The sequence below is a fragment of the Gallinula chloropus genome, assembly GCF_964237585.1.
Source record: "Gallinula chloropus genome assembly, chromosome: 18".
Lineage (NCBI taxonomy): Eukaryota > Metazoa > Chordata > Aves > Gruiformes > Rallidae > Gallinula > Gallinula chloropus.
In genome coordinates this window covers 887,501-912,183 of record NC_140103.1, presented here as the reverse complement: position 1 = coordinate 912,183, position 24,683 = coordinate 887,501, and the positions used below count along the sequence as shown (strand labels likewise).

The following is a 24,683-nucleotide window of genomic DNA, read 5'->3' as shown; positions in this document are numbered from 1 at the left end:
TAGAGGTGCTTCAAGACACTCAACTCCACACAACGCTGCACTGGTTCGGTAGAGCACAGATTTCTCACTGAGCTCTAGGTGGTGTTATAATACCTTTGGAAATCTTTTGGAAAAATATATACTGGAACAGAGAAGGGAAAAAAATAAAAGGAGTTTGGTATTGAGTGCTCCACATCAACCTTTTCTCATGTATTTTATACTGCAGAATTTCTGTCAGAGCATTCCACGGGCATAAGACTGAATATCCCTCACAGGAAACAGCACCTGGGACAGCTGTCTTCCAGTAAAGACAAACTGAGTGTATTTTGAAAAGGTGTACACCATGAAACACCCCAATTTTATAACTTAAATCCTTGCTCAAGGTTTTTCTTGAAATAAAACTTCAGAAGACAAAATACAGACAAATCATTCACTTCGTCGGCTCCCATCAAACTTCAATCCTCTCTTTTGTAACAAATAGATTTGATGCCTCACTAGGTAGATTTTTCTCAGAAAATAACTATCCTGTTCAAAAGTGAACACCCCTCCAGACATTAACAATAGAAATATCAAAGACTGTTCACGTACTTTGGATTCAGACTTGATGTCTTTACAATTTAATTTTTTTATAGATAAACCTGACTACCTCAATGTTCTTTTGTACAGGAATAAGTAAAACAGCAATTAAAACCCGGCTGACAGCACACTGCAGTACCTGAATCACTGCACGTCCTTTTATGAAAAGGGTCTCGACATTACAAAAGGAGAAGTTTGACAGGGATCTACCTAGTTAGGCTCTGATTTGTCCACACAAGCCAGATTCATGGGGACTGAATCTAAAAGGCTAACGTTGTCTTTGCTGAAATCTCACTTACCTGTGTTTGATCGTCTCCTGATCCCGAAGTCCCAGCTTGAGGTAATATCAACTGATTGGGAATATACATAGCCCTGAGTCTCACCGTTGCTCCCCTGTGTTTCTGAACCACTGTCCCCATATGCTGACGAGGGATTAAACTTCTCCAGGTCGACATCGTGATCAATCAGGACCATCTCGCACATCCCTGTGTCATCGCTGGTCACGTGGGACTGCCGAATGTGAGCCAGGATAATGGTTGGGTTGTCCAGGAAAGCCATTCTGTCCACAAGACCTGGGTCACTATACTATCTTCTCTCCATCTTGTTCCGTGGACACATGCACCTGGAAACACAATGCACACGGCATTTTAGGGGCAGAGAAACCACAACAAACAAGAGCAACTAACCCTGATTAAAGGAGGTTTATATTTTGGGTGCACAGAACCTGACTGACTCAGCTCTGTAGAGAGAATTATTTTAATTCTGCTCCAGTTCATGTGAGTTGCACTGCTTGCTGAGATCCACTTAAGGACCAGTGGTTTTCAAGGACAGCTTGAAACCCGAATCCCAAGACAGCAGAACAAAGCAGACACCTCCAGACAGGGCCCGTTACTCTACAACAAATGGCTGCTATAAAGCAAAACATTCTAAGTGCTACACGTAGGACGAGAGAAAATACACCAAAGAAACATCTGTCTATTCAAATTAATAAATTTACAAACCCACAGAGCAGATTGAATGTCTTCACCCATCATCACAGTGTGCTACTGCCTTCTGCTTCTACATACCACCTTTTGATTACAGACCCTCTCCAGGATTTGTCTTCCCAGGAAAAACTTCAAACATTAAAGAGATTCTTAGTATCTCAGGGCAGAATACTGAATTGCTGCTGCTGCATGGTGCTCTAGGGCAACCGTGGTGACACAGAACAAGCTCTGAACTCCTAGCCTACAGCCTGTATCCTTAAGCACTTTAACAACAGTAATTGCCACTTACCTAAATTATCTCATTCAGGGTGCTGAGTGGCCTTACAAATCCAAGTAGCAGGTAAAAACGGAAAAAAAACCCAAACCCAAACAAAAACCCAGCCACAAACCCCAAACCACACTGAAACTGCTCTGGCATTTCCCTGTAGCCCTGGATTTAGTTAGGTTAATCTGGTTCAAGCCTGGGCTGGGGCTGAAAGGGGCAGCTCCATGCTGCTGCCTGGCCGCTCGACAGCCCGTGCTGCCCGAGGCTGGCACTGCCCTCCCAGAGCTGGGAGGTGAGGTGAGACAAAGAAAACCCCTCCTGAAAATAACCTGGACAGAAAAATAAATCCCTTATTTTCAGTCTGGCCAACCAACCAGCCACCAGCTGCAGGAGCCCCAGAACAGGCAGTGGGACTGTCCAAAGCCAGAGCAGGGCCGAGGTTCCCCTCCGCAGCAGTGCTCGTGCTGCACAGAGCGGGAGGAGGGCAGACAGGGACACTCAGAGGTGCAGACTAGACTCGAATTCCCAAAGTTCAAAATCCCCACAGCTCCTCTGATCAGTCGCATAGCTGAGAAACCCCAACATTTTCATAGGAGCTGTAGAACTGAATGTCCATAATGCCCCGTATGCTGCCAAGGGGAAGGTGCACTAGCATACAGAGCCCCACACAGCAGCTTCTGCCTTCAAAGAGGTGGGAACAAAAGGAAGACTTTATTTGGACACTCATGCGATCATGACAAAAGGATGATTTTGAAGATGAATCACAAACTGCAAACCCACCACCCCAACCAGTATCCTTCTCACCACCAAACACCAGCATCTGCTAATTACAACATCCAGTAAATATTTATGCCTTTCATAACTTTTGGCTTTTTTTGCTCCCTTGGCTGCAAACATTGCCTTATTTTTTTTTCCTGAGAGACTGTGTCCTTTCTGCTTTAGAAGAATACAGAGACATTCAGAAGTACTGTATAAAACAACAGAACCAGCAGTAAGGAGTCAAAGAATAGCAGAGAAATAAACCTGACATGCTGCATAGCACACTACTCCTACCACACACCCCAATAAATTCTGCTATTAGCTAACCACACCTCACCAGAGCCCTCAGGGAGCCTCAAGGCCCAACTGGGTAAGGCCCCGAGCGACCGGCACGGGGACGGGATCTCCAGAGGTCCCTGCGACCTCCACAAGGCTGTGACTCCCACTCGCAGTCTTATTTCTGAGTATTGCCCTTCCAGAAAGTAGGGCTGCTCTCCCTGAAGGCCTTTGCTTTGTCCTCAAAGCCAGAGGCCGTACGGCAGATATCCCGCCGTAAGGCAGCCGGCTCCCGGTCCGATTCCCCTGTTAAAGCCCTGGCAACGCCATGAGTACTGTGACACTGGGAGAGCACAGGCACCACTCGGTACAGCGCACAGGCATTTTAACACGTGCACTGTGACTGTTCTGGAATTGAGTTAGGTGCACGCTGGTGGTGAGGACAGCCCTGCTTACCTGCAAGCAGCAAGGACTTGTTTAAATAAGCAACCGCCTCAGGCTTCTGAAAGGTCTGCAAACTCCCAATCAAAAATTACTGCTGCCCCATCAATGTGTCATATAAACGTTGGCATGTTAATTGTGTATTTATAAGATTGTTAATGGTTAGTTAATTTACCTCCCACACTATTATTGTACTTGAAATGATTTAATGTCTGCTAAGGGAGTTAACAACATGTAACAGCAGATGCGAGAATTTTACCTTTATACTCTGCACCCCGACTTGGTGCCATTACCAGTCGCCTGGTAAATTACCCAGCTCCTTTACAATTCCACATGCACGATCACTTTTCCCATAAACATGAACAGTGAAAAACCACCAGAAATTCTATTCAAACTCTCAAGTTTAACACAAACACGTTTTTTCTTCCTCCTCCTTGGAATTTTCAAGAGAACACGTTTAAGCTGATTTCTCAATGAACTGATGTTACCTGGAAAGCCTGTGATTAACAGTTAACACTCCTCAAAACCAAAACAGAACCAGAAAAGAAGTTCAGACCCCAAACTTCAGCCCAGGTTTTCATGCCCTGTTTCAACAGTAGCTACCAACACAGACCCAACTGGTTTGTCCTTTTGCGAGAGGCAAAACCCAGTCAGAAGGCACAGCCCTGGCCTGGGAGCAATGGCCACCAACAAAGAACAAGGACTCAGAGAAGCCAGGTTTGGTTCTGCAGACCTTTACAGGAACACCTTTCAGTCTCAGAAGCATTATACATAGGAGATGAATTTCTAGACCTGAGCCTTGCCCCTTCTCCTCGGCATGCCCACGCGCAGTTAGCACATCCACATGCAGGAGCTGAATTCAGGGACTTTCTGAGCATCAGCAGTTTATCCATTCTTCAATCAAAACCAAACAAAAACAAATGCTCCTTTAATGCTTGCACTACACAAATATTATTCTAGTATTAAATAAAATAGTCTGCAGACAGCTGCCAAGCCGACTCTGTGCGACCACTAAAAATGAGAAGAGCAATGTGAAACCTGTGCAGCCTTAGGAGTATTTATGTATGGCAGGAGATACAGGTTAGCAGGAGGAGGATATACTGCTTATCGGTAAACACCTCCCGTGATTCATCACAGGGGTGGACAGAGCTGAATCAGCCCTTCACTTTCTTCCGGATCTTTATTATTCACCTCTCGTACTTTCTGCCTATTATCTGATCAATGCCCTGGAAACAAACGCCTCCTCACCCTCTCCTTGGCCTCCTGGCTGTAATCCTGCCGTGCCCCAGGACTGTGGGGAGCACAGCCCCCAATTAGCCTCCTGCCTAGAACCTCCTCAAAGAGGTAAAACTGCACCATCAAGAGGCTGAACGACTTGCCAGGCTACACAGAACTTCGTAGGGGAATCAGACAGCTGGATCTCCGTCTACTATTTTTATCAGAAGTATTCCTCTTCCAGTAACCCACTGCTATATTTATGGCATCTGTAGACTTTCACAGCAAGTGCAGCAAGGCTGCTATGCAGATCTGCCTCATCCCTAACACGGCAGACAGTAAGTAATGCCCAACATTCCCACAAATGATCCGGCTCCCAGTAGGTGACACAAAGGTCTCGAGAAGAGGACAGCTAGTTATACAGGCCACACCTTAAACACACAGATGGATCCCTCTGAATTTAGGGTGGTAACTTCATCATCACAACATATTACACATTCTTGTGACCGTGCTGCTCACTTGATTCACTGCATTTATATAAAAAAAGGGAGATTTTCTCACCTTCCTCCTTCCCCACCAAAATCACCCACAGGTATCCCAAACCCCAGTGTGATTTGTATTTGCAGTGTACCCTACATCAGGTGCTAATGACATACCTATGTAAGGGGAAAGGACAAACTAAGCACACACCTCTCACGACCACCATCCCTCCCATCCACCCTGTCAGCCCACCACAGATCAGCGCAGACAACAGCGGGTGCAGCTGGAAGCTGTGTCTGGCTGTTCCAGTGCCAGACCCACCGACCTGTGGGACTGTGACCGTGTGCCTACCTGTCCTTGCTGCTGTTTTCAGAGGAAAACGTTTGACCTTGAGCATGCAGAGTGCTGAGCACAGACTACCTTGCTTTTGGGAAAATACGGTTATTGTTAATTGAATTTTCTGGTTTGCTTTAAATGTAAATACACAGTTGAAATGGAGAAAATCCCTCCCTGTTGCCGTGCAGCAAGATGTGGCTGGGCATGCACTATGTGGCAGCACGACAGCCAAAACTGCAGGGGCGGGGCAGGACCCCCGAGCCAGTGTGCCTTCCATAGCTCCCAGCCTCCGCGTCGCTCCCTCTGACCCACTGGCTCCTTACAGCTTTTCTGGTGGGACCATGGCCTTGGCTTGGTGACGTGCAACTCATGAGGACAGCCACGTCTGTGTGCAGCACACCCATCCCTGGAAGGGCTCGAGTGAGGCGCTGACAGCTCCACCAAAGCCCAGCTCATTTCCAGCAGCCTGTCTTAGGCTTGAGGACACTGCTCCCACAACTGCAAGTTCACGCCACCTTCTCACGCCACGCCACATCTACTCAAAGTACCACAAACATTTTCCTCTCAGGAAACGTTTATATTTATGCCTTTCAGGCTTCAAACTGTATCACGTATGGCACACATGGAAATCTGCTCAGAGACCTCTAAATCAGCTACAATGGATGATAAAACTGGAGGAAGCTGTAGGCAACTAAAAACGTTCTGCTACTGGAAAGAGCTACAACTTTGGAATTTCACCAATTTTAATGGGATAATTTTAAGAATTCTTCAGTTCAAACAGCTAAAAGCAGCTGTAAATTCTCCCCCAAGTTCTTGAGCAATTCCTGCAAGGTTATTTAGCTCTCTAAATTATAAAAGTTAAAAGTGAGAAACACAAAAAAAAGAATTCCTCTCTCATTTTGCAAAACCATAGCTCTTCCTTTCTTCTAAAGCACTTCACAGTGACTGTCCTCCTTAAGTAATAACCAATTAAAGGTAATTCAAATTCAAGGTAAACAGAAAGGTTCCAAAGAAAGATGCAACTTCTGGAATGTACAACCTGGCTCTAAACCAGCGAGCAGTAATCTCAAAATACAGCAGGCATGAAGAAATATATAAAATTACAGGTCATCTTTCTGCTCCAGGGCTTCCACAGTCACTGGACTTAACCACCTCTCTGACCACAGCTCTCAAGTGATCTTAAAAACTAATGGAAAAAAATAGACAGATTAGAATAAAAAATTGATATCGCCCCCGCTCCCCCGTTACAAAACCTGAATTAGGATGGTGCAAACACACTTCAAAATGTATGATTCAGGTTATATGAAATAATGGCACAGTTCCACTCTGCCTGCACATCCAGCAGAAATGGCTCTGGTTATCTGTGTCTGCAGCAGCACAAATCATCAAAGCCCTCGAACGCCAGGCAGGCTCCTGGGCACCGGGATAAAGGAACCTGAACAGCAATGTATGAAAATGCAAGTTTGTTTCAACAATAGCTCGAGTGCATTTAAGAATGAATACTTATCTAGAGAAGCTGTCACTCATGCTTTGGGTCCTATCATTAAAAAGGAAATGATCATTTAAAGTCATTTAAAGAGGCGCCTTTTCACAACTGGAACTGGAATTCGGAGTTCTGCTGAGGAAACACGACATTACACACCACTTCTGAGCAAGGATTCCTCACTTTTCAAACCTGGAAATCAATCTGGCATTTGCTGGGTATTCCTGTACTTATGAACTGCCTGGAATTTGGCGAGCTTTGTTGTCAAACTAATCAGGATGCAAATTATACCAACTCCAATATTTTAACTATCGAGCTTTAGGGAAGGAGAGAGACAATACAGGAGTACGTATGGAAACTGTCTCCTCTCCTCTATTTGTTCCCTGATCTTGTCAAACCTTCGCTTAATTGTCAGCGAGTTGACTCTCAGCTAACCTGAGCTACCTTGCATCAAGATTTTAAGCAAATAAATAAGTATTAAAAGAATGCAGAGATTATAAATTAGGGCCGACAAATCTCTATCTAGACTCACGCCTGCAAAGAGCATTCTATCAATATAGTGAAATGCTAATCTCCTAATTAACAACCTAATTAGGTAATTATGGCTTTGCAGAGGGATGCCTAAATGAAATATGACAACATGGTCACCTCTTTATATGGCACCTGTGGGCCTTTTCAGCTGTCACTGCAGAGAGCGCAATATCAATTTGAACAGATGACAAAGTGTTGTCATTTTTCATTCTGATACCGTACTGAACGGGTTGGATGGGAGCAGCTCAGAAAAGCGGCATCTTGCCTGGGCTCTGCCTAATCCAAATAGGTGCAAACACTGTGCTTCATTTTTAATGCCTCTGACTGAGCTTATTCTTTCACACTGGCTAGGAAGCATCACCAGGCAGACCCGTTACCTCTGTGCAGGGTACTGTGACCACCCACCACACAGCACCCCTGTTACCTCATTTCACAGCAGGTGCCCAGGAGGATTTACTCTCCTGAAAAAGTAGGAGCATTTGAGTTCATTTTTAAAGCCTAACTGCTGATTGTTCTAAAATAACAAAGCAAAACCAGAGCACCTCTTCAGCAACACGCTGCAACCTCTGCTTTATCTGCACTGCTGCTGAACACCCTTCTCCAGAAGCAGGTACAGCAGTCGCTGTCCATGAGCGCTGAAGCTGAGGGCACTTCTGCTTGCATGGAACGTGGCACAGGAACCCTATCAGGAGCACATGGAATGGTGATCTTTCACTCACATGCCTAAAAAGCTTTCAAGTCAGCTTGCTAAGCTTTAACATCACGAATGAACAAATACCTACCTACAGAAAGGAGGAGAAAAGTGTAGGCTCAGACTGCTTAAATATTAGACTAGAACTTCTATACTGGCTCTTCCCATGGTGGGAACTCACGAGCCTGAAAAAGCTCCATATATGTTACAAACACCTACACAAGCTTCCTCCATTCAACGAACAAACAAAGAAAGAGGAAGCTTCAACATGCTTCCTTGTTCTGCCCGTACAACACTGAGAGGTGCTGCCCTGTTTGAGTTTGTCTCCATAGACACTGCGGTCAGCGCAGACACACGGCGCTGCTCATCACCTGCCACATCTCACACGGCTGCTTCACAAAGCTTGCCTGGGTGTGCTGAAGCCAAAGCTGACTGAAGGGCATTTTAAGCAGGGTGCCAGCTGCTGCTGAGTTCACAAATGCTCATACGGACCAAACCTTCCAGCCCCTCTGGGGCTCCACATCAAATGCAACCACACAGACCCACAGCTCTTCAACAACCCATGAACTGCCCTTTCCTCCAGCTTTTCATTTTTGTCTTGTCAAACTTTAGGTCTGTCCCCTTGAAGAGCACACCAAACATTCACAGAGCTCTCCTTCGCTTTCAGCCAACTGATTCGGATACGACACTTCTGGAATGATACAGGAAGGAGGTAGGGATGACCCTTGTGCTGCCCTGTCTAAGAAACTGAGTTCACAGAGAGTGAGTAGCCAGAGATCACAGCTTATCGAAGCTTCTCAGCAGACACACACACAGAGTCAGTAATAAAGCGCTGCCTAACAGAAGAGCTCTCACTTGGTCCCTTCTGACAAACAGCAAACCGCTGTTAGTGAGCCCCAAGACAGGAAACTCTCTGCAAGGCACATCTCAGACACAAGCAGCATCACTCCCAGGAACCACCGGAGGCACAGCTGATACCAGCGACACAAGTAATTTGCAGTGTGATGCCCCTGCAGTACCGTTCTGTGTGCTACCATTGTGCCATCACACCCTACAGCCCAGAGCTCTCTGCCCATACCATCCAGCACTAGAAGACAGGGGCTGATGAAGGCTGGAGCTCTTCCTCTTCCTTCCACAGCAAGTGCCACTCATCCATCTCCAAAGTAAAGCGCGATGAGCTATCGCACGGGGAGCTGCTGGTCCTGTGCAGGGTCGTACAACCCACATCCCGCTTGCCGGCTGCTTCTTCGTTAACATAATGACCCTTCCACACGTGGGTCTAGTTCTCATGCTCAAGACTCAGGGGTCTGGGAAACCTCGTGCTACAGAACGCATACCATGCAGTTCCTCTGCCAGGCTGCTTCCCCGCTGGGGCCTTTGCTGATCAGAAGGGAAATCTAGGTGAGAACTGGGCTGTCAGAGGCATTTGTAATTTGTTGCAACTGCGTGAAACTGTTAAACCAACGTGCAGATGATGAAAGGGTGCAAGAAGGAAGACCTGAAACACGGCTGGGAGGGAAATGTACTAAATTGGTTCTAATTCGCCGCTTCAGCTATTTCTGTGCCTGTCTATATGTAGACAATGATCTCAATTTTTTTTAGTCTAACCCAAAAAAGTACCTGTGAGCACATTTGCTCTGAATTTGAAAAAATAACTGAGAGAGCTGAATTCCCAACCTTGCACGTACCTGGTAATCCCCTGAAACCTCAAACCACACAGCGCAGGCCCAGCTCAGCTCTAGCCTTCCTCCTTGACCCAACCACTGAACCTCCACCTGCACTGCAAAGGGCTCCTCGCCCTGTCTCCACACAGCCCTTCCTGCTCCTCACTGCCCTCCCAGCTCCGCTCACCACCTGCCACACACGATGCCCGTGGTCTCACAGGCCATCACCCTGCGGAGCGGAGCAGCCAGCGCAGCCACCTGCGGGCCCAGCCGCAAAGGGCTCGGCGAGAGGGACCGCAGGGGCCGTGGGCACGGCCGGTCGCCCTGAGGCAGGCCCCGCAGGTGCGGCGCCGGCCCGGGGTGGCCCCGGCGCTCCCTCACCTACCTGCCCGCCCCACCGCGGGCCCGGCGCGCCTTCCAACCGCGCGTTCCGCTTACCCGGTTTCCCTGCCGACCCTGCCGCCGGGTGCTGGCTCGCCCGGTCCCACGGAGCCGTCCTGTGAGGCGGCGCCTCGGCCAGCTGAGGGACGTCACCCCCGCCCTGCTCCTCGGGAGCGGCAGCGCCCCGCGGCTCCCGGCAGCCCCGCCCGTAGCCGCCCCGGGCAGCGGCGGGGCTCCCCGGGGCCGTGCAGGCTCACGCTTCGCCCCGCGGGCTCCCCGCGGGTCCGATGCGCAGACAGGAGGCAGGGGCGGGGCAGGGGCGCCGAGCGGCGGGACGCGCCGGCAGAGCCGCCGGCCGGTACCGAGCGGGCCGCCCGCAGCCGGGCCCCGGACCGCCTCTCCGCGACACCCACCGCAGCGCCGGGGCGAGCGCCCCGCGCGGCCCCGCACTTACGGGCTCTCGCCGGCGGGCCGCTCCCCGGGGCCGGGCCGGGCGCCGCCTCCTCCCCGCGCCGGCGGGCCGGGACAGCCGCTTCCGGGGCCGCAGGACGCCGCGGAACGGGGAGCGCCGGGCCGCGCCGCGACCCGGAAGCGCCGCCTCCGGAAGTGACGTCGGCAGCGACGGCCCGGCCGCGCGCATGCGCGCCTGAGGCGGCGGGCGCTGCCGGTGCTGGCCAGGCCCGGCTTCCGGCCCCGCGACGGCGCGGCGAGCCTGGGGAGCGGCCCCGCGCCCGGCATGGCCCAGCCCCGGCGCCGCAGGTTGCCGGAGAGCCGGGGGCGCCCCGCGCGCCGCTGCTGAGCGTTCGGCGGTAGCTGAGAGCTGGCTGAGCGCCGGTCAAACCGGGCGGCCCGTGCGAGCTGTGGCAGTTTCGCCTCCCGCTGCGCGCTCGTCACGAGTGACGCGGCCGGGCGCTGTGCCGGTGCGATGCCGTAGCGGGATCCCGTGGCCGGGGCTGTCGGGGGTTGGTGGCTTTAGACCGAGCCCTCCCCGCGGCGCCTGACCTGCGGTAACCGTGGCCCGGGAGGCAACCAGCGCACCGCCCGTGCTCGGGACCCCGAGAAGCGGGCTCAGGCAGCGCCCCGCCTCGCTCGAGCGCTCTCTCCAGCACGGAAGGTGGTGGGTGCTTGGAGCCAGCAAGTGCACCCACCGCCCCTGTGGTCTCTCCTCAGATTTCCACGCCACCTGCAACCAGCGATCTTACCGGGTACTTCCGGGGCTCCTCCTCCCCTTGGAGCCTGCTCCTGGCCCGTGGCCGTGTGCGCTGTCCCTTGCTAGTGCGATCTCCTGTGGAAGTCATGAAGTGAGACTGGTTAATGCCTCAGGAAGCCATGACCCAGCAGCCTGCAGAGAGCTGCACGCGTCAGCAGAAGGCAAGCTTTAATGCAGCCGACACGGGTGGACAGCGCAGGGCGTCACAGAGTGCCACCAGCGGTGCCTGGCTGGGGAGGCGTGTGTGATGCCGTAAGGCGCAGGTGGTAACAGCTTGTGTCAGGGTCCGAGCAAGGGCAAGGAGCTGATACTGCTCTAGCAAACAGCAGAGGAAAAACAGCCCAGAAGAGCGTCTTTCTGCTGGGTCGGTGAGGCGAACCGGATTGCCGTGGGGTGAGATGAGGACTGGAGCTGGCACAGCGCTGTCCTGCTTGCCTTGGTGCCTGCAGCTGTTAGAGCTGCTCATCAGCGGAACTGCACTCAGTGGACAAAGGCAAACTGAAACACTGAACAATAGTAATGAGAAACACCTTTGGAGTAGCATCCAAGTAAAGCAGGATGACACCAATAGCAGGTTTGCTCAGCCCAGACAATAGGACAGTAATTAAGATGGAAGATAAGTAGAATTTGAATGAACACGCTACTTGCTTGGAGGGACAATAAGAGCACCATTATGTTAACCACCAGTAATCCCCACAGTCAAACAAATCCTGTGAGACCGTTACAGGCTCCAGGTCAGATGACATCCAGGTTTTGGTCCTGAGTGAATGTACCATGATGGTGAAATCAGCCAAAAGAGCCAGATTCCAAAGAGGTGAGTGGGAGCCGAGGGGAAGGATTAAGGGGAAGGATTAAGAGTTCTGTCTTGGTCACACTGAGTTGGAGTTGCTGGCCAGGCATCCACAAGTGTCAGAGACCGGGATGAGAGGCTTAGTTTGGGTAGGACACGACTTCTTTCAACTGAAACTGTCCATCGCGGCAGATAAAGCGCCTACAATGAGTTAAACATCACTTCAGCCGCCACGCTACAGGCGGCTTCCCCTCCTTCGGAGGCCTCTAGCAATAGGCCGAGCCAGGGCACCCTCGGAGGGCTCCGGCCGCGGCTTGTGCCCGAGGTGCGCGCTCAGGGCCGCGCACGAACACCGCACGCCGGGCGGTCGAACCTGCCGACCCGGGGTGCCTCCCGCCGCCACTCGGGCGCGGCGGGCCCGTCCCAGGCCGGGAGGCTCCGACCGGCCCGGCCCGGCCCGGCCCGGTAGCGCGGCGGCGGCGCTGAGGAGACGCGAGGCCTCGGGCTGGGTTGCCATGGTAACGGGAGGGCGGGCCCGCCGCGGCGGTCGCCCGGGCACGTGACTGTTCGAACAGCCCAATCAGAAGTTTCTTAGGCGGGGGGGGGCGGGCGCCATCGGCGGCACCGACCACTCGGCCTGCGCCGAGGTACCTCCCCGCGCACAGCGAGTGGCCGGCACCGCCGCCGACTCCCGCCCCCCTCGCGCTGCGATTGGCCGTCGCGCCCGCCGCTCCCCCCGAGCCCGCCCTCCCTCCTCAATCCCGCCCTCCCGCTCCCCCCCCCCCCGCCCTCCCCTAACCCTCCCTCTTCCCCAACCGGGAGCGCCGCCGCCGCCGCCCGGCCCGGCGGGAAGGCGACCCCGCGGGAGCCGGACCCGTGAGGCGGGCCGCCCCCGGGCGGGCCGGCGGGGGCGGGGAGGGCCGTGGCGGGGCGGGGCGCGGGGCGGGGCAGCGCGGAGTCCCGCGGGAGGGGAGGGGCGGGGCGGGGCGGCGGGGCGGGGCGCGGCGGGCTCCGCGTCCCTCTCGCGCGCGGCCGCTCTCCTCCTTCACAGGGTGACACGTCTGCGGTGAGTGAGTGGCGTTGGCAGGCTGTCAATCCCTCACCGGAGCGGCCATCAAACAACATAAAACACACACAGGCGCCGGGCGGCGGGGCTCATAAATTCCGGCGGGCTGAGATTTTTGCACATCGCCTTGCAGAGAGTGTGTAATTAATTTTTTTACAGTTCTCTCCCCGTTATTTCCGCTCTTTGCTTTGCACAAGTTCAAACTTTTGATTGCTGCTGTTTTCCCCCCGTTGCACAGACTTGGGATCGGTTGGTGGTTTTTTTTTTCATTATTTTTTTTTTTCCGGGGGGGGGGGAGGCCGATTAATTTCTTGTTTTTTCCCCCTCTATGATTGTGTTTTCTTGGCTTTTTTTTATGTTGCAATTCGGGGGTGGGGGTGTTCGCCGGGTTTGTTGTGGTTTTTTGCTGTTTGCCACCCTCCTAAACTTCTCCAGGATTTGAAAGCCAGGGGTTTTTTTTTCCATTTTCTGGGGGGATTTTTTTTGTGTTTTGGGGTTTTTTTATTTTTATTTTTGCCTTTTTTTTTTTTTTTGCAAAGAAGATTTTTGGACAAGTGGGAAAAGACATAAAAAGCAACAATAAAAATAAATAAGGGGGGAAAAAAAGCTTTGAAGGAAGATTGTACCAGGAAAACTGCAAAGAAACCTTATCAACTCATTTATCCAAGCCACAAATATGATGATGATGAAAGAAGATTGTAACTAGAGAAGAGAGTGATTTACTGCATTGGGAAGGAGAAGAGAGTGGAATAAACAGCTGAGATCCGGTCAAAACACAAATACTGATTTTTTTGTTGTTGTTTTCTTTGGCTTTTTTCCCTTTTTCCCCCTTTTTTTTTTCTTTTTTTTTTTTTTTCTTTTTTCTGGTGTGTGTGTGCAAGAGCGAAATAAGGAGCCGGGAACTGAGACTGACTCGGGGAGCCGGGGGCTGACCGGCGCTCTCGCTCTCCCCGCCGCCCGGCGCTCCCCCGCCCGGCCGCGCGGCCCGGGCCGCGGCAGGAGGGATGGACGATCAGTCCCGGATGCTGCAGACTCTGGCCGGCGTGAACCTGGCCGGCCACTCGGTGCAGGGGGGCATGGCCCTGCCTCCTCCCCACGGACACGAAGGGGCAGACGGCGACGGCAGGAAGCAGGACATCGGCGACATCCTCCATCAGATCATGACCATCACTGACCAAAGCCTGGATGAGGCACAAGCAAAGTTGGTTTCGTCTAATTAAACCTTGTCTTCTTTTTTTTTTTTTTTGTCTTTTTTTGGGGATTTTGGTTATTTTTTGGTGTGTGTGTGTGCGTGTGGTTTTTGTTTCTCTCCTTCCTGCTCCTCTGCGGAGACCCGGAGTCTCACAATTTGAGCAACTTCTTGGTGCCGTAGGAGGAATTACAAGCAGCCCAGGCACAGCCAAAGTTGCCATTTAATGATTTTTTTTTAATATAAAAAGAAAAAAGCTAGATGTCTATAAAATAAATACATAACTGCGGTGCTTGTGCCGTCGCCGCGGTGCGCGGGAGCCTGCGGCCGATGCCTGCCCGCTCCCGTCGGACACTGTCCGGTGTACACCGGCCTCGGAGCCGCCGTCCGTCTGTCCGTCCGTCTGTCCGTCGGGCGGCTCGGCGCTTCCTGGGAGTGCAACTTTTTTTTTCCTTCTCCCCCTTCCCTCTTTTCTTTCTCTCCTTCGGTTCTCTCCCTGCCCCCGAAGTGGCGGCAGATGAATTACAAACCTGACAAGATATTGCTTGGGGGGGGGGGGGGGGGGAGAAACAACAAGCCCTGGCTGTTTTAAATCACAGTAAATACAAAAACAAAGAATGTTAACTCTGCGAGTCCAGTCCCGGCCCCCCATCTCCCTAATAAATCAGTTATAATATCGCAGGACGGATCGTTCCGGGGACAAGGCGGGGGGGGGGGGAGGGAGGGTAGGGGGGTGATTTATACCCTTCGGCCGGGCGGCATTTGCACAAAGATAATTCGGTATAAAAGTCAGAGGGATGAGGGAACAAGAGACCAGGCCGGCGGCCCCGTGTGTGTCGCGTCCTCCCCCCGCCTCCGCCCGCCCGCGCCGCGGCCCGGCGCCGGGAACCATCGGTCGGGCCGGCGGCTCCAGGCGGCGGGGCCGCGGGGCAGGGAAGGGTGGGGGGCACGGGGAAGCGTGTCTCCCTTTTCGGGAAAAGGCGCCATGTTGCCCAAACGCGACGGTAACCGCTCATACTCTGCTCTTTTTTTTCTTTTCCTCCCCAGGAAGCACGCACTGAACTGCCACAGAATGAAACCCGCCTTGTTCAGTGTCCTCTGCGAGATCAAGGAGAAAACAGGTAAGGGCCGCCCGCGCCGCCGCCGCAGCCATCTTGATCCCTCCTTCCTTCCACCCGCCGCTGCCCGCCGGCGGGAACGGCGTCGGTCCGCTCTCTGCCCTCACGCCGCCGCAGCGGGATGGCGGGGACAGCCGGCGGACGCAGCCCGGAGGGGGCCTGGCCCGCCCCCGCCGAGCTGGGGGGGCCCGTCCCGGCGGCGGCCCGGTCAGACTGGTTCGCTGTGTGAAATGGCGCGGTGGAGATTCCCGCCTCCCCCCTCACGCCCCCCCGCCGCCGCGCTCCTCACGGCTCCGGAGGTGCCCCGCTAGCGCCCGGGCTGCCGCCTGCTCCGTCAGGACACTTCGCCAGATAACTTGTCAGCTCTGCCTTACCTCACACCCTTTGGCCGGCTCTTTGTTTTGTTTCTCGGGTTGGCTTGGGGTTTGTTGGGGTTTTTTCTGCTTTGTTTTGGTGTGGGGTTTTTTTTCCCCGACGCAGCGGGGAGGATAAACTTTGTGAGGGTGTTCGCTGCCCAGGGCTGAGCCCCCTCGGCAGAGCCGGGGGAGGCTTCAGAGGGAGCCCGGGCGCGGCGGTGATGGATGCTCTGACCCCAGGCTTGTGCGGAGGGCAGCGGAGCTCCGGTTGCTCTCGGGCGATGATGTTCTAAATACCAACAATGTTCAGCATCGAAGTGCAGGAAGATATTTTCTTCCCACAGTAAGGCGTCACTAATAAACGCTGCAGGGTTTTTACAGGCGGCGTAGGGCATTTTTTCTTTTATTTGTTGCAATTTTTTCACATCACTGAATTTGCAGAGAATTTTACTTTTTAAAGAAGACCATTTTCGAAGTGTTCCGCTCTGTGTTTTGAGAATAAGACGTTTATTCTGATCTGGCTTTAAAAATAAACACATGCATTGGCTGGGTTTTTAGCTGTATTTGATATTCAATCACATTCCCCTTAATTGCACGTTTAAAAAAAACCCAAAACTGTAGATGAAACCAACAGTCGTGAAATCATTGCAAATCTCAGCTGAGCAGCCTGAGAGCGCCCGGTTCTCAGTACATTACAGTGCATTATGTCCAAGGGTTTCTTTGCTACCGGGGATCCACTTCAGTTTCTGCTGACAGCTAAGCACCAGGGTATTGACTGTGTTGTGAATATTAAGATTGATTCTGCTTTATATTGCATTATATTACCCGGGATAAGGGGAGCGACCCCCCTTCTGCCCTCCCTTTCCTCCTACCTATGTTTTGCCCCGATCAGAGCGTAACCCCTTTCCATCCTCCTTTGGTGCGTGTTTGTTCTCTGCCTTTCCTTAAACTTTCTGCCTGTCCTGCTGGGAGCCAGCCCAGCACCCTGCCCTCCATGTTCAGACATCTTGCAGCAGGCAGATTTCAATTAAGGAGGCAGGCGCAGGTCCTGCGATCACTTTATTTGCAGAGGGCTTAGCCTCGCTGTTCTGAAAGGAAAGTACAGTCAGCCACATGTCAGAGGTGAGCTGCGAAGAAAAACCCAAGTCCTTTCAGCAGCCGGAATTGCTGGCAGAGGGTGTTTGGTGAGGCCACAGGCGTCTCAGAGGCGAGAGGGAACCTGACAGGAGACTCTGGTCTGAAACGATTCGGGGTGTTTCAGTGATAACTTGTAAGTTGGGATCCTGCCTTTGCGCTGCAAGTGGTGGAGCCAAGTTTGCAAGTTACCTCTTTTGTGAAATCCCTGAGAACCAACAAAGAGTGAAGGCGCCCGCCTGCCCAAAGGCAACGATCCTGCCAGCCCCGGCAGCACAGAGGGACGGGATTAATGCACTGGGTGATTGATGGAGGCGAATCCACACCCCCACCAAAAACTCTTCCCGGAGGGGGACCTTCACTCAGGGTCTCCCGCTTGAGATGGAATGTCTGCGTAGGCTTGAGTTAGCAAAGGGAACGTGGAATAAAATTCCAGCGTGCTTTCTGTAAGCTCTTCTCATAGGGAACGGCTCAAATGTTTCCGAACTGGCAGGGTGAATGCTCTGAGATGTGATTAAAGCGGCGGTTCTCCCCGTCCCCCTGGAACTCTGCATTGTGCTGTGGTCCGAGTACTGAAACCCGCCTGCCACTGGGTCCTGCGCCGTGCTTAATTCTTTTTAGTCGGAACCAAAGTTCACCTCGGTGTGGGCAGTGGGGATGGCTGCGGAGGCTTTATCGCTGCCTCCTCCTGCGAGGAGGGAGACACTAGCCTGTGCATGAAGTGTTAATTGCAGTCACCGCCGTTCTGAATTAACTGATGCGATATTTAAGTCATTTATTATATCGAAACTGCTATTTTTTTTTACATTTTAGTAGTTTTCAGTACCGTCAGCGAGGACTTTGTGAGACTGGTCACGAGAGAACGCGTAGAGGAATCCTCAGTTTAGGCAGAGCAGCTCTGTCCCTTTCCAGCAAGGGTTAATGAATGCATCACGTTTTTCAGAGCCTCTCTCCCTGTCTCACTTAGGGTTAGGAGCCCAAGATTTTTTTTTCCCCTCCCCTGCGAGGTATTTGCCATGTACAAAGCAAGTCACCGAGCATACTGAATTTAGCCTGACATTTCTTTCTTTACATTCTAACATTTTTAAAAGTGCTGCATAGTACATTTAAGAGCTTTGCAGATATTAATAGATCCGTGCATTCTGAGAGGCAACCACAAGGTAGCATGGTTTTCATAAAGAAACTGCCACTTATTTCTGTAATTAGTTGGAAGAAAAATGACACCCAAAGTTCCACCGAAGCCCCTCTAATAAAACGTGGAGATAAGCAGGTGAGAGCCTGTTGACTCTTCATTTTGTTGTGTTTTATCTGTTCCCTGAGGTGTCCCTTGGAAGTGTCCAAGTTGCATTCTCAGTGTGTGCTCACATCTGTTGCATACCTGTGTGGCCGTCCCTCTCCTTACGCTCCGACCAGTGGGACTCAGAAGCTGCTTTGTGCCTTTTTTCAGACAGCTCTTCTTTGCCGACTAAAAATCCCTGGGATCTGTAACCTGATTAAGCCTGCATTAGGATGCCGCTCTACCTGGGCGCTGGTTATTCTCACGGAGATAGAAATGAAAATATATTAATTCTTACAGTCTTAAAACAGTTAGGGAATTGCAATTATTTCCCAACGGAATGACGTATCATTAGGTCCGGGGTTGTGTTGATGGTTTGGGGCGTTTTTGTCTCCAGGAATCATTTGTACAGGTAGGAATGCACGTTCAGAGAGATGCCCGAATGCGGGTGCGTGTGTGTGCCCAGGCACCGGCACTTATTTATTTCCATAAGCCCAACAGAAACAATGATAGCTGCCAACCAAACCCTAATTTACTGTCACCACAAACCCTAAATAGCATTCATTTACTAGTAAAGCCTAATGGCATACATGATGGTTTGCCAGATTTGTGGCCTTTGTGAGGCTTATAAGCGGGACTGACTTGGGAAGATCATAAAACTTAATGAACTTCTCGACTGCAGGAGGTGTCCGCAGGGGAAGAGAAAGGCCTGCTTGGCTGGTCGGGCTGGTTGAACTATTTTTTATGTCTAAAGAGAGAGGAGGAAAATGCTCATTAAGAAAGTGCTCCCCTCGTGCAGGATTTCGCTGTAAAGAATGAAAGAAAAATAAGCAAAAGTAGGAGAGTCAGACAACCCGTGAGTTAATCACGGGGTTAATTCCTTGCTGCTCCTCATGTAAGCTAAAACCTTTATTTTTATTGCTACAACTGTAAATAGCCATACGATGCCATTCCAATGATTAAAGGGCTGTATCGTGGCCTCACTTGCTGCAGAGCTCCTTATTGATGAGAATGGCCCAACTCTTTTAGGAACGCCCCTTGTCAATATGCTGCAAAACCCGACCACCGCCTGTTAGCTTTGAGGAGGACTCGCTTGTTGCCTGGTCTCCTCTCACAGTTCCGAGATGTTAACCCCTTTCTTCACCGTGCTTATTTGAAAACCAAATCGCATTCCACAAATTTCTACTTTGCACTGTTTGTAAACTATCATTTAGTGCCAACAACTGGCAGGAATATATAATAATACACAACCCGAGCAGTCCTGGCAGAACATTGCAGGGTTCAGAAGGAACAATGAAATGGCACTGAGAGCATACATAAATATATATGTGTGTGTGTGTAAGTACGTGTGTTTGTGTTAGCTATTCTCTAAATATCAGCTGTGATGTTACTGTTGCTCAGTTTAGCTATTGAAAATATTTATGTGCAGCCCTGGTGTTTTTTCAAGCTGCTAAATACATATTTGTGATTTACCCTGACTACGTAAGGAAGTAAGCATTGTGTACTTCTGTGTGCACATCTCTCCTTCAGTTTAAATTGTTTGGCTTTTGTTTCCTTTCTCGTGCTTCAGTGTCAGGATTTTTCCCTGAACCATTGGTTATACTTGTGGACGTTGGGTGTTGGGGTTTTTTTTAATTGTCAGCAAATGTATTACAAATGATGACGTGCGGTGGAATGTTAGGTCATGTACACTGTCCTCATGGCAATGGCATTGCTTTTCTTCATAAATGTCCTACTATGAGAAAATAAATTGAATAAAGTGCCCTGATTGTCATTTGGTCATCTGTTTCAAACACATTCATTATCAAAATCCTATTTCTTTGGAGGATTTCTATCAGGGCACTTCTCTGGTTCGGGAAACAGAGTGATTATTTCCATTAGAGCAATCCATGTTACTTTGTCTTACAGAGCCTGTACCTACGCAGTCCCTTCAGACCTTACCATTGTTAGTGCTCCTTCCTATATTTAAATACCAATCTGCACGTTGATTACCAGGATCTGTGTTTCCACATGTTTGTTTTTTAACACCCCCCCCTCCTCCTTAAAGGATAAATTTGGACCTCCTTGTCAATACTAATTTAACTAGGAGCAGGGATTTATTTTATAGCTATTTCTCATGTCCTTCATTTTATTTTTGAATTTGACGTGTTTGCTTGCTTATCTGAAAATACTAAATTACACGAGTTACCGTGTGGTGTGTTCAGGATGCTGGTTGTAAGTTAAGGAATTTTTGCATTCAGAGATAAATTATTATAATAGTGTGTGCTGAATGCAAAAGAGCCCCCTTTTTTTTTTCCTCAGGATTTACACATTTATCAAGCTCAATTCCTACAGCTTTCAGTGGAAAAGTTGCATGATACGGATATTATGCTGTCTTTTTTCAATTTAAATATTGATTTGTGTGAAACATTAATATGATGATATTTGCAGGCTACATAGCCAAATATAAGCAGAATTAGACATACTAAACTGTTGGAGATGCAGTGCAGTATTTAAATACGTCTGAAGGCTGTAGTAATAATTACACAGTAGAGGAGAGGGTCCGGCTGGCATCTGTGCTCAGTTCTGAGGCTGTTTCCAGTGCCATCGATGGCTCGATGGGTATTTCTCTCCTGCAGCCGTGTGCCAGGGAGTCCAATGAGCGGAGTTTCCCCATCCCAGTATCGTGGGTAGAATTAGATGTAGCTGTTTGTGTTCCCTGAACTGACACCCTGAGAAGAATGCTTTGTTTGTTTTCTCAGCAGTCATGTTTAATGCTATTCGCTTATCAAGGTGATCAGCATGGTTCAGATAACACATGCCTGACACAGCCTGCCTTTTTTCACCAGCGTGTTGACCTTTTGTCACATTTGCTTTTCTCTGGTAGGCAATTCATGTCCTTAAGTATGAATGGAGTAAATAATTCACATCAATATTTAATATAAATTATTAAAGTTTCTGTCAGCTCTTATAGTTCATGCTTTTATAAAGTTGGAGTAGTTCATCAGCCAAGCAGATGAATTGTGCTTCTCAGCTGGACATTGGGGCTCCTCCATGACGCTGCCTGCGCAGTGGGAGCAAGCAGGGAGTGTCGTACGGGAGGGAATGATGCCTGGTACTTCAACACTGTGTATTTTTCAGGAGCACACAGTCTTTAGGGGGGCCCAGAGTAACAGATAAATATGCATCATCGTTTATTTTGTTATTCCCATACTTGATTTTCCTTTCTGCCCCGCCGTGTTGCAAACAGGACCCCCCCTGACCCCGGCATTTTCTGCTCCTCTTTGTTGCTAGCCTCCCGTTAGCTCCAGCCCCCTTGGGGGGGTGAGGGTGGGTGCACTACTGTTGGGGGCTTTTGGGTTGGGTGTTTATTTTTTCTCTTCTCTTAATGTTCTTTTTCTGGTTTGAAAGACTGATGGGGAGCACTAAGATGATGAAGTCTGAGTGGTTTTTTAGTCCTCCTTTGTAAATTCCAATTTATTTTTTGCAAAGTGACCTGTGATTGAAAGTTGATTCTGAAAATGTTTTTGAAGAAGTGGTCTGACGCCCGACTAACAGCTCGAATGTATTTATTGCTTCAGGAGCTGGTAAAAATAGCATCTTTTGCATAAAGGCATAGACTAAAAATCATTATGCGCTGGCTTTAATTTTATTCTCTCTTAGGTATTTTACGGAGAATTCTTTTGTTGAGGATCAGTCCAATGCATGTTGCACAGTCATAGGAACTTGTAACAATGTATGAATCACTGACTGTGGTGTGTCCTACAGATCAATCACTCGGAAAGGGGGGTGGGTTTGTATCGTGTGTTTACAGGTCAAACCCTTCTGCTATGCTTAAGTCATGCATCAACATTTAAAGCTCATCTCTCATTCCTCATTGTCCAGCAGGTGGCTTTTTCATATTTAATTTTTAATTATTTATTGTAAGTGGAAAATGGAATTTAATAGTATCATCTGGAGGGCTTTTTTTCCCCCTTCTTTTTTTTCTTTTTTAGAAGAACAGCGGGTTTTCAGTATATCCTGTTGTCTGTGATAGGGTCAATGAAAGCATCCAGAGATCTTCAAGTATACAGCCTAAATTAAGATTCTAAACAGGCATTACAGATGCTGGTAACTTTGGCAATTATCATTTTGTTTGGTGAACAGTAGTAAAACAGTGTGCGGTAAAAGTGTTTAGAGAGAGAGGATAAATAAATTGAACAGTTTTGCAATGCAAAGTGGTTTGTGGTGTTTTTGAGGATTTCTTGGCTCTTGCTTAACTGCTATTGTGAAGCCTGGAGCAGATTTTCCCATTGCTAATGCCCTAGAAGTATTAATTCACTTTGATATGCTAATTAGAGGGCATTATGCAAGAAATGAGATTAAGTGGCAGCATGAAGCCATTTGCCTGTCAGTAAATTGAGAGCTTTAGCATCAGGAGGAGCTTTGTTTTTTCTGAGTTTCTCTTGGTTTTGCATATAAATAAAATTGATTGAAAGGTCTAGAGAAGCTTCTAGAACATTGGTGGTTCTTTTTCTCCTTCTATGATTATTTAAACTTCATGTTAAAGCCTTTCTCTGAATATTAATTGATCTAATGGGAGATACTGAACATGAAGAATTTCATTGTATTCTCAGTTACTGTATCTTAACAAAAGGAAAGTATTAGAATTCTTTGTGTCATCTGATTTTTGTGGTATTATTTTAGATATATCTTACAGCTTTGTATTGCAACCTCTCTGACTGCTCACCGCTCCGGTGCCGAGCGCTCTGGCTGCCTGGAGGTATTTTTGCCAGTTCTGCTGGTTTTGGGATGGAGGTGATGAGGGTCTGACCAGCTCCAGCCAAACGGTCGGCTCGGATGCCTGGCCCACGGGCCTGGGACATTTATCACTCAGGGCACTGCCCGTCGTTTCTTATGTAAATTACACGTTTATTTCCCTTCATTTAGGAAGGCAGGGTTGTAGTATTGACCATAGATTTTATTCAACTGCCAGAAACTGCGTTAAAGTAACATTAAGGGATTGACTTAGAGCCATAAGAGGGAGGAAATTTGGAGTTAATAGTTAAACTCTGCCCTTAACTCAACTCATTGAACCTATTTATTAGAGCATATATGATACGTAAGATCACTGTGCTGAGACCTCTGCAGTATCAGGACGCTCAGGATGGCTCAAAGACCAGAGTTCCTGATTTAGTTCAGATTTTCCTGTTTTGGTTTTTTTTTTGTTTGCTTGTTGGTTGGGTTTTTTTGTCTGTGTGTGGTTTTTATTTAGCCTCGGAGTTGCTTTACTACAGTTTTGTGGCTGGTTTTCTTCTTATAATACTGTTTAACAAAATGTCAGAGAAGTAATCCTGGAAATTGAAGAAAAATTTATCAAAAAATAAAACCAAAGCAAAACCGACCCAAGCCTCTCTAGTCCTCTTTGCCTGAGCGCCTGCAGAATGTTTGCTGTTTGTGTGCCCATCTCCTCCACAGATCGTTGTTGCAAAGTCAATCAGGGGAGTAGTGCTGGAGTGACAGTGCTTGTTATGAGCCCCAATAGTTATTTAAAAGAAAGGAAAAAGGATAAAAAAATCCCCCAGAGCTCCGTGCGGGGGCTGTTCATGCTGGATGCACATGCTCGCCCTGATCCTGGCAGCTGAAGTCTATCACTGTTGGGAAATTTTTAACATGAACCACATAAGACACAAACCACCGCGGTTCCCCCGAGCCACAGGGGTTTTCACGTCAGCGCAGGACAAGCAGCACGTGCGCTGCGGGTCCCTGCCCGCCATCCCCGGCCCTCGGCGCCCGCGGGAGCTGCGAGCCCTCGCCAGCCACCCTCCCCGTCCGCCCTCCCGGCTCTCCACCAACAAAGGCTCTGTAGTGTGGGTCTCGTTTAAAGCCTGATGGCCCTTCCTGTCTACAGACCCTGCGTTGGCAGGGGGGTTGGACCCGAGGGTCTCTCGAGGTCCATTCCAACCCCACTACGATTCTGTGATTCTGTCCTCGCTTCCCAGGCGCTCCTGAGCTGGTTGGCCCAGAGGGTCAGCAATTTATACCCCAGGAACTCCAGTTACCGTAGTGAACCATTTTGAATCTGGGAAGAGCAAAACAGCTTCTGAAGCTGCTGCACTGGTTCCTCTCACAGAGAGCAAAAGAAAGTGCCACTGATCTCCAGCTGCTGATTCTGAGTTTCACCTTCCTGAACAAAAGGCCTAAATAAGGACAATGATCTGTGGCCAACCTGAACTCTGGTGGTAGCAGTAGACCCCAGCAGCGTTGTTTTGGGAGGAGAGGGTGCTGGGGACGAGAGCCCAAGTCTGCTGGGTTTGATGTGAGAAGAAGGAAGGAGCCTTCCTCCCGCTCCAGGGAGGAGAGGAGCTGTGCCCCCGGCGGAAGCAAACCCGGGGCTCTGCAGCCATGTGAGTGCTCACTTTGCCTGTCTGTGAAACAGGAATAGGATCCATCAGGTTTTTTTGTGGAGCTTGTGTTAAGTTGGTGCTGCGTGTTGAATCAAGTGTTGGGTGTAATTCCAGTC

General features: G+C 49.9%; 2 protein-coding genes across 2 annotated transcripts in view; one reads left to right on the top strand and one right to left on the bottom strand.

The window, feature by feature from the left end:
• MAPKAP1 (MAPK associated protein 1) overlaps nucleotides 1-1,171 on the bottom strand; it is an 82,326-nt gene extending 81,155 nt beyond the window's left edge. The window contains exon 1 of the mRNA XM_084272619.1: nucleotides 855-1,171. Coding sequence (XP_084128745.1) covers nucleotides 855-1,113 — 259 coding nt within the window. The 5' untranslated portion in view covers nucleotides 1,114-1,171. The remainder of the gene's footprint in view (nucleotides 1-854) is intronic.
• Nucleotides 1,172-11,519: 10,348 nt separating this feature from the next.
• PBX3 (PBX homeobox 3) overlaps nucleotides 11,520-24,683 on the top strand; it is a 107,089-nt gene continuing 93,925 nt past the window's right edge. The window contains exons 1-3 of the mRNA XM_084272790.1: nucleotides 11,520-12,087; nucleotides 14,011-14,330; nucleotides 15,366-15,439. Of these exons, the coding sequence (XP_084128916.1) occupies nucleotides 14,134-14,330; nucleotides 15,366-15,439 (271 nt within the window). The 5' untranslated portion in view covers nucleotides 11,520-12,087; nucleotides 14,011-14,133. The remainder of the gene's footprint in view (nucleotides 12,088-14,010; nucleotides 14,331-15,365; nucleotides 15,440-24,683) is intronic.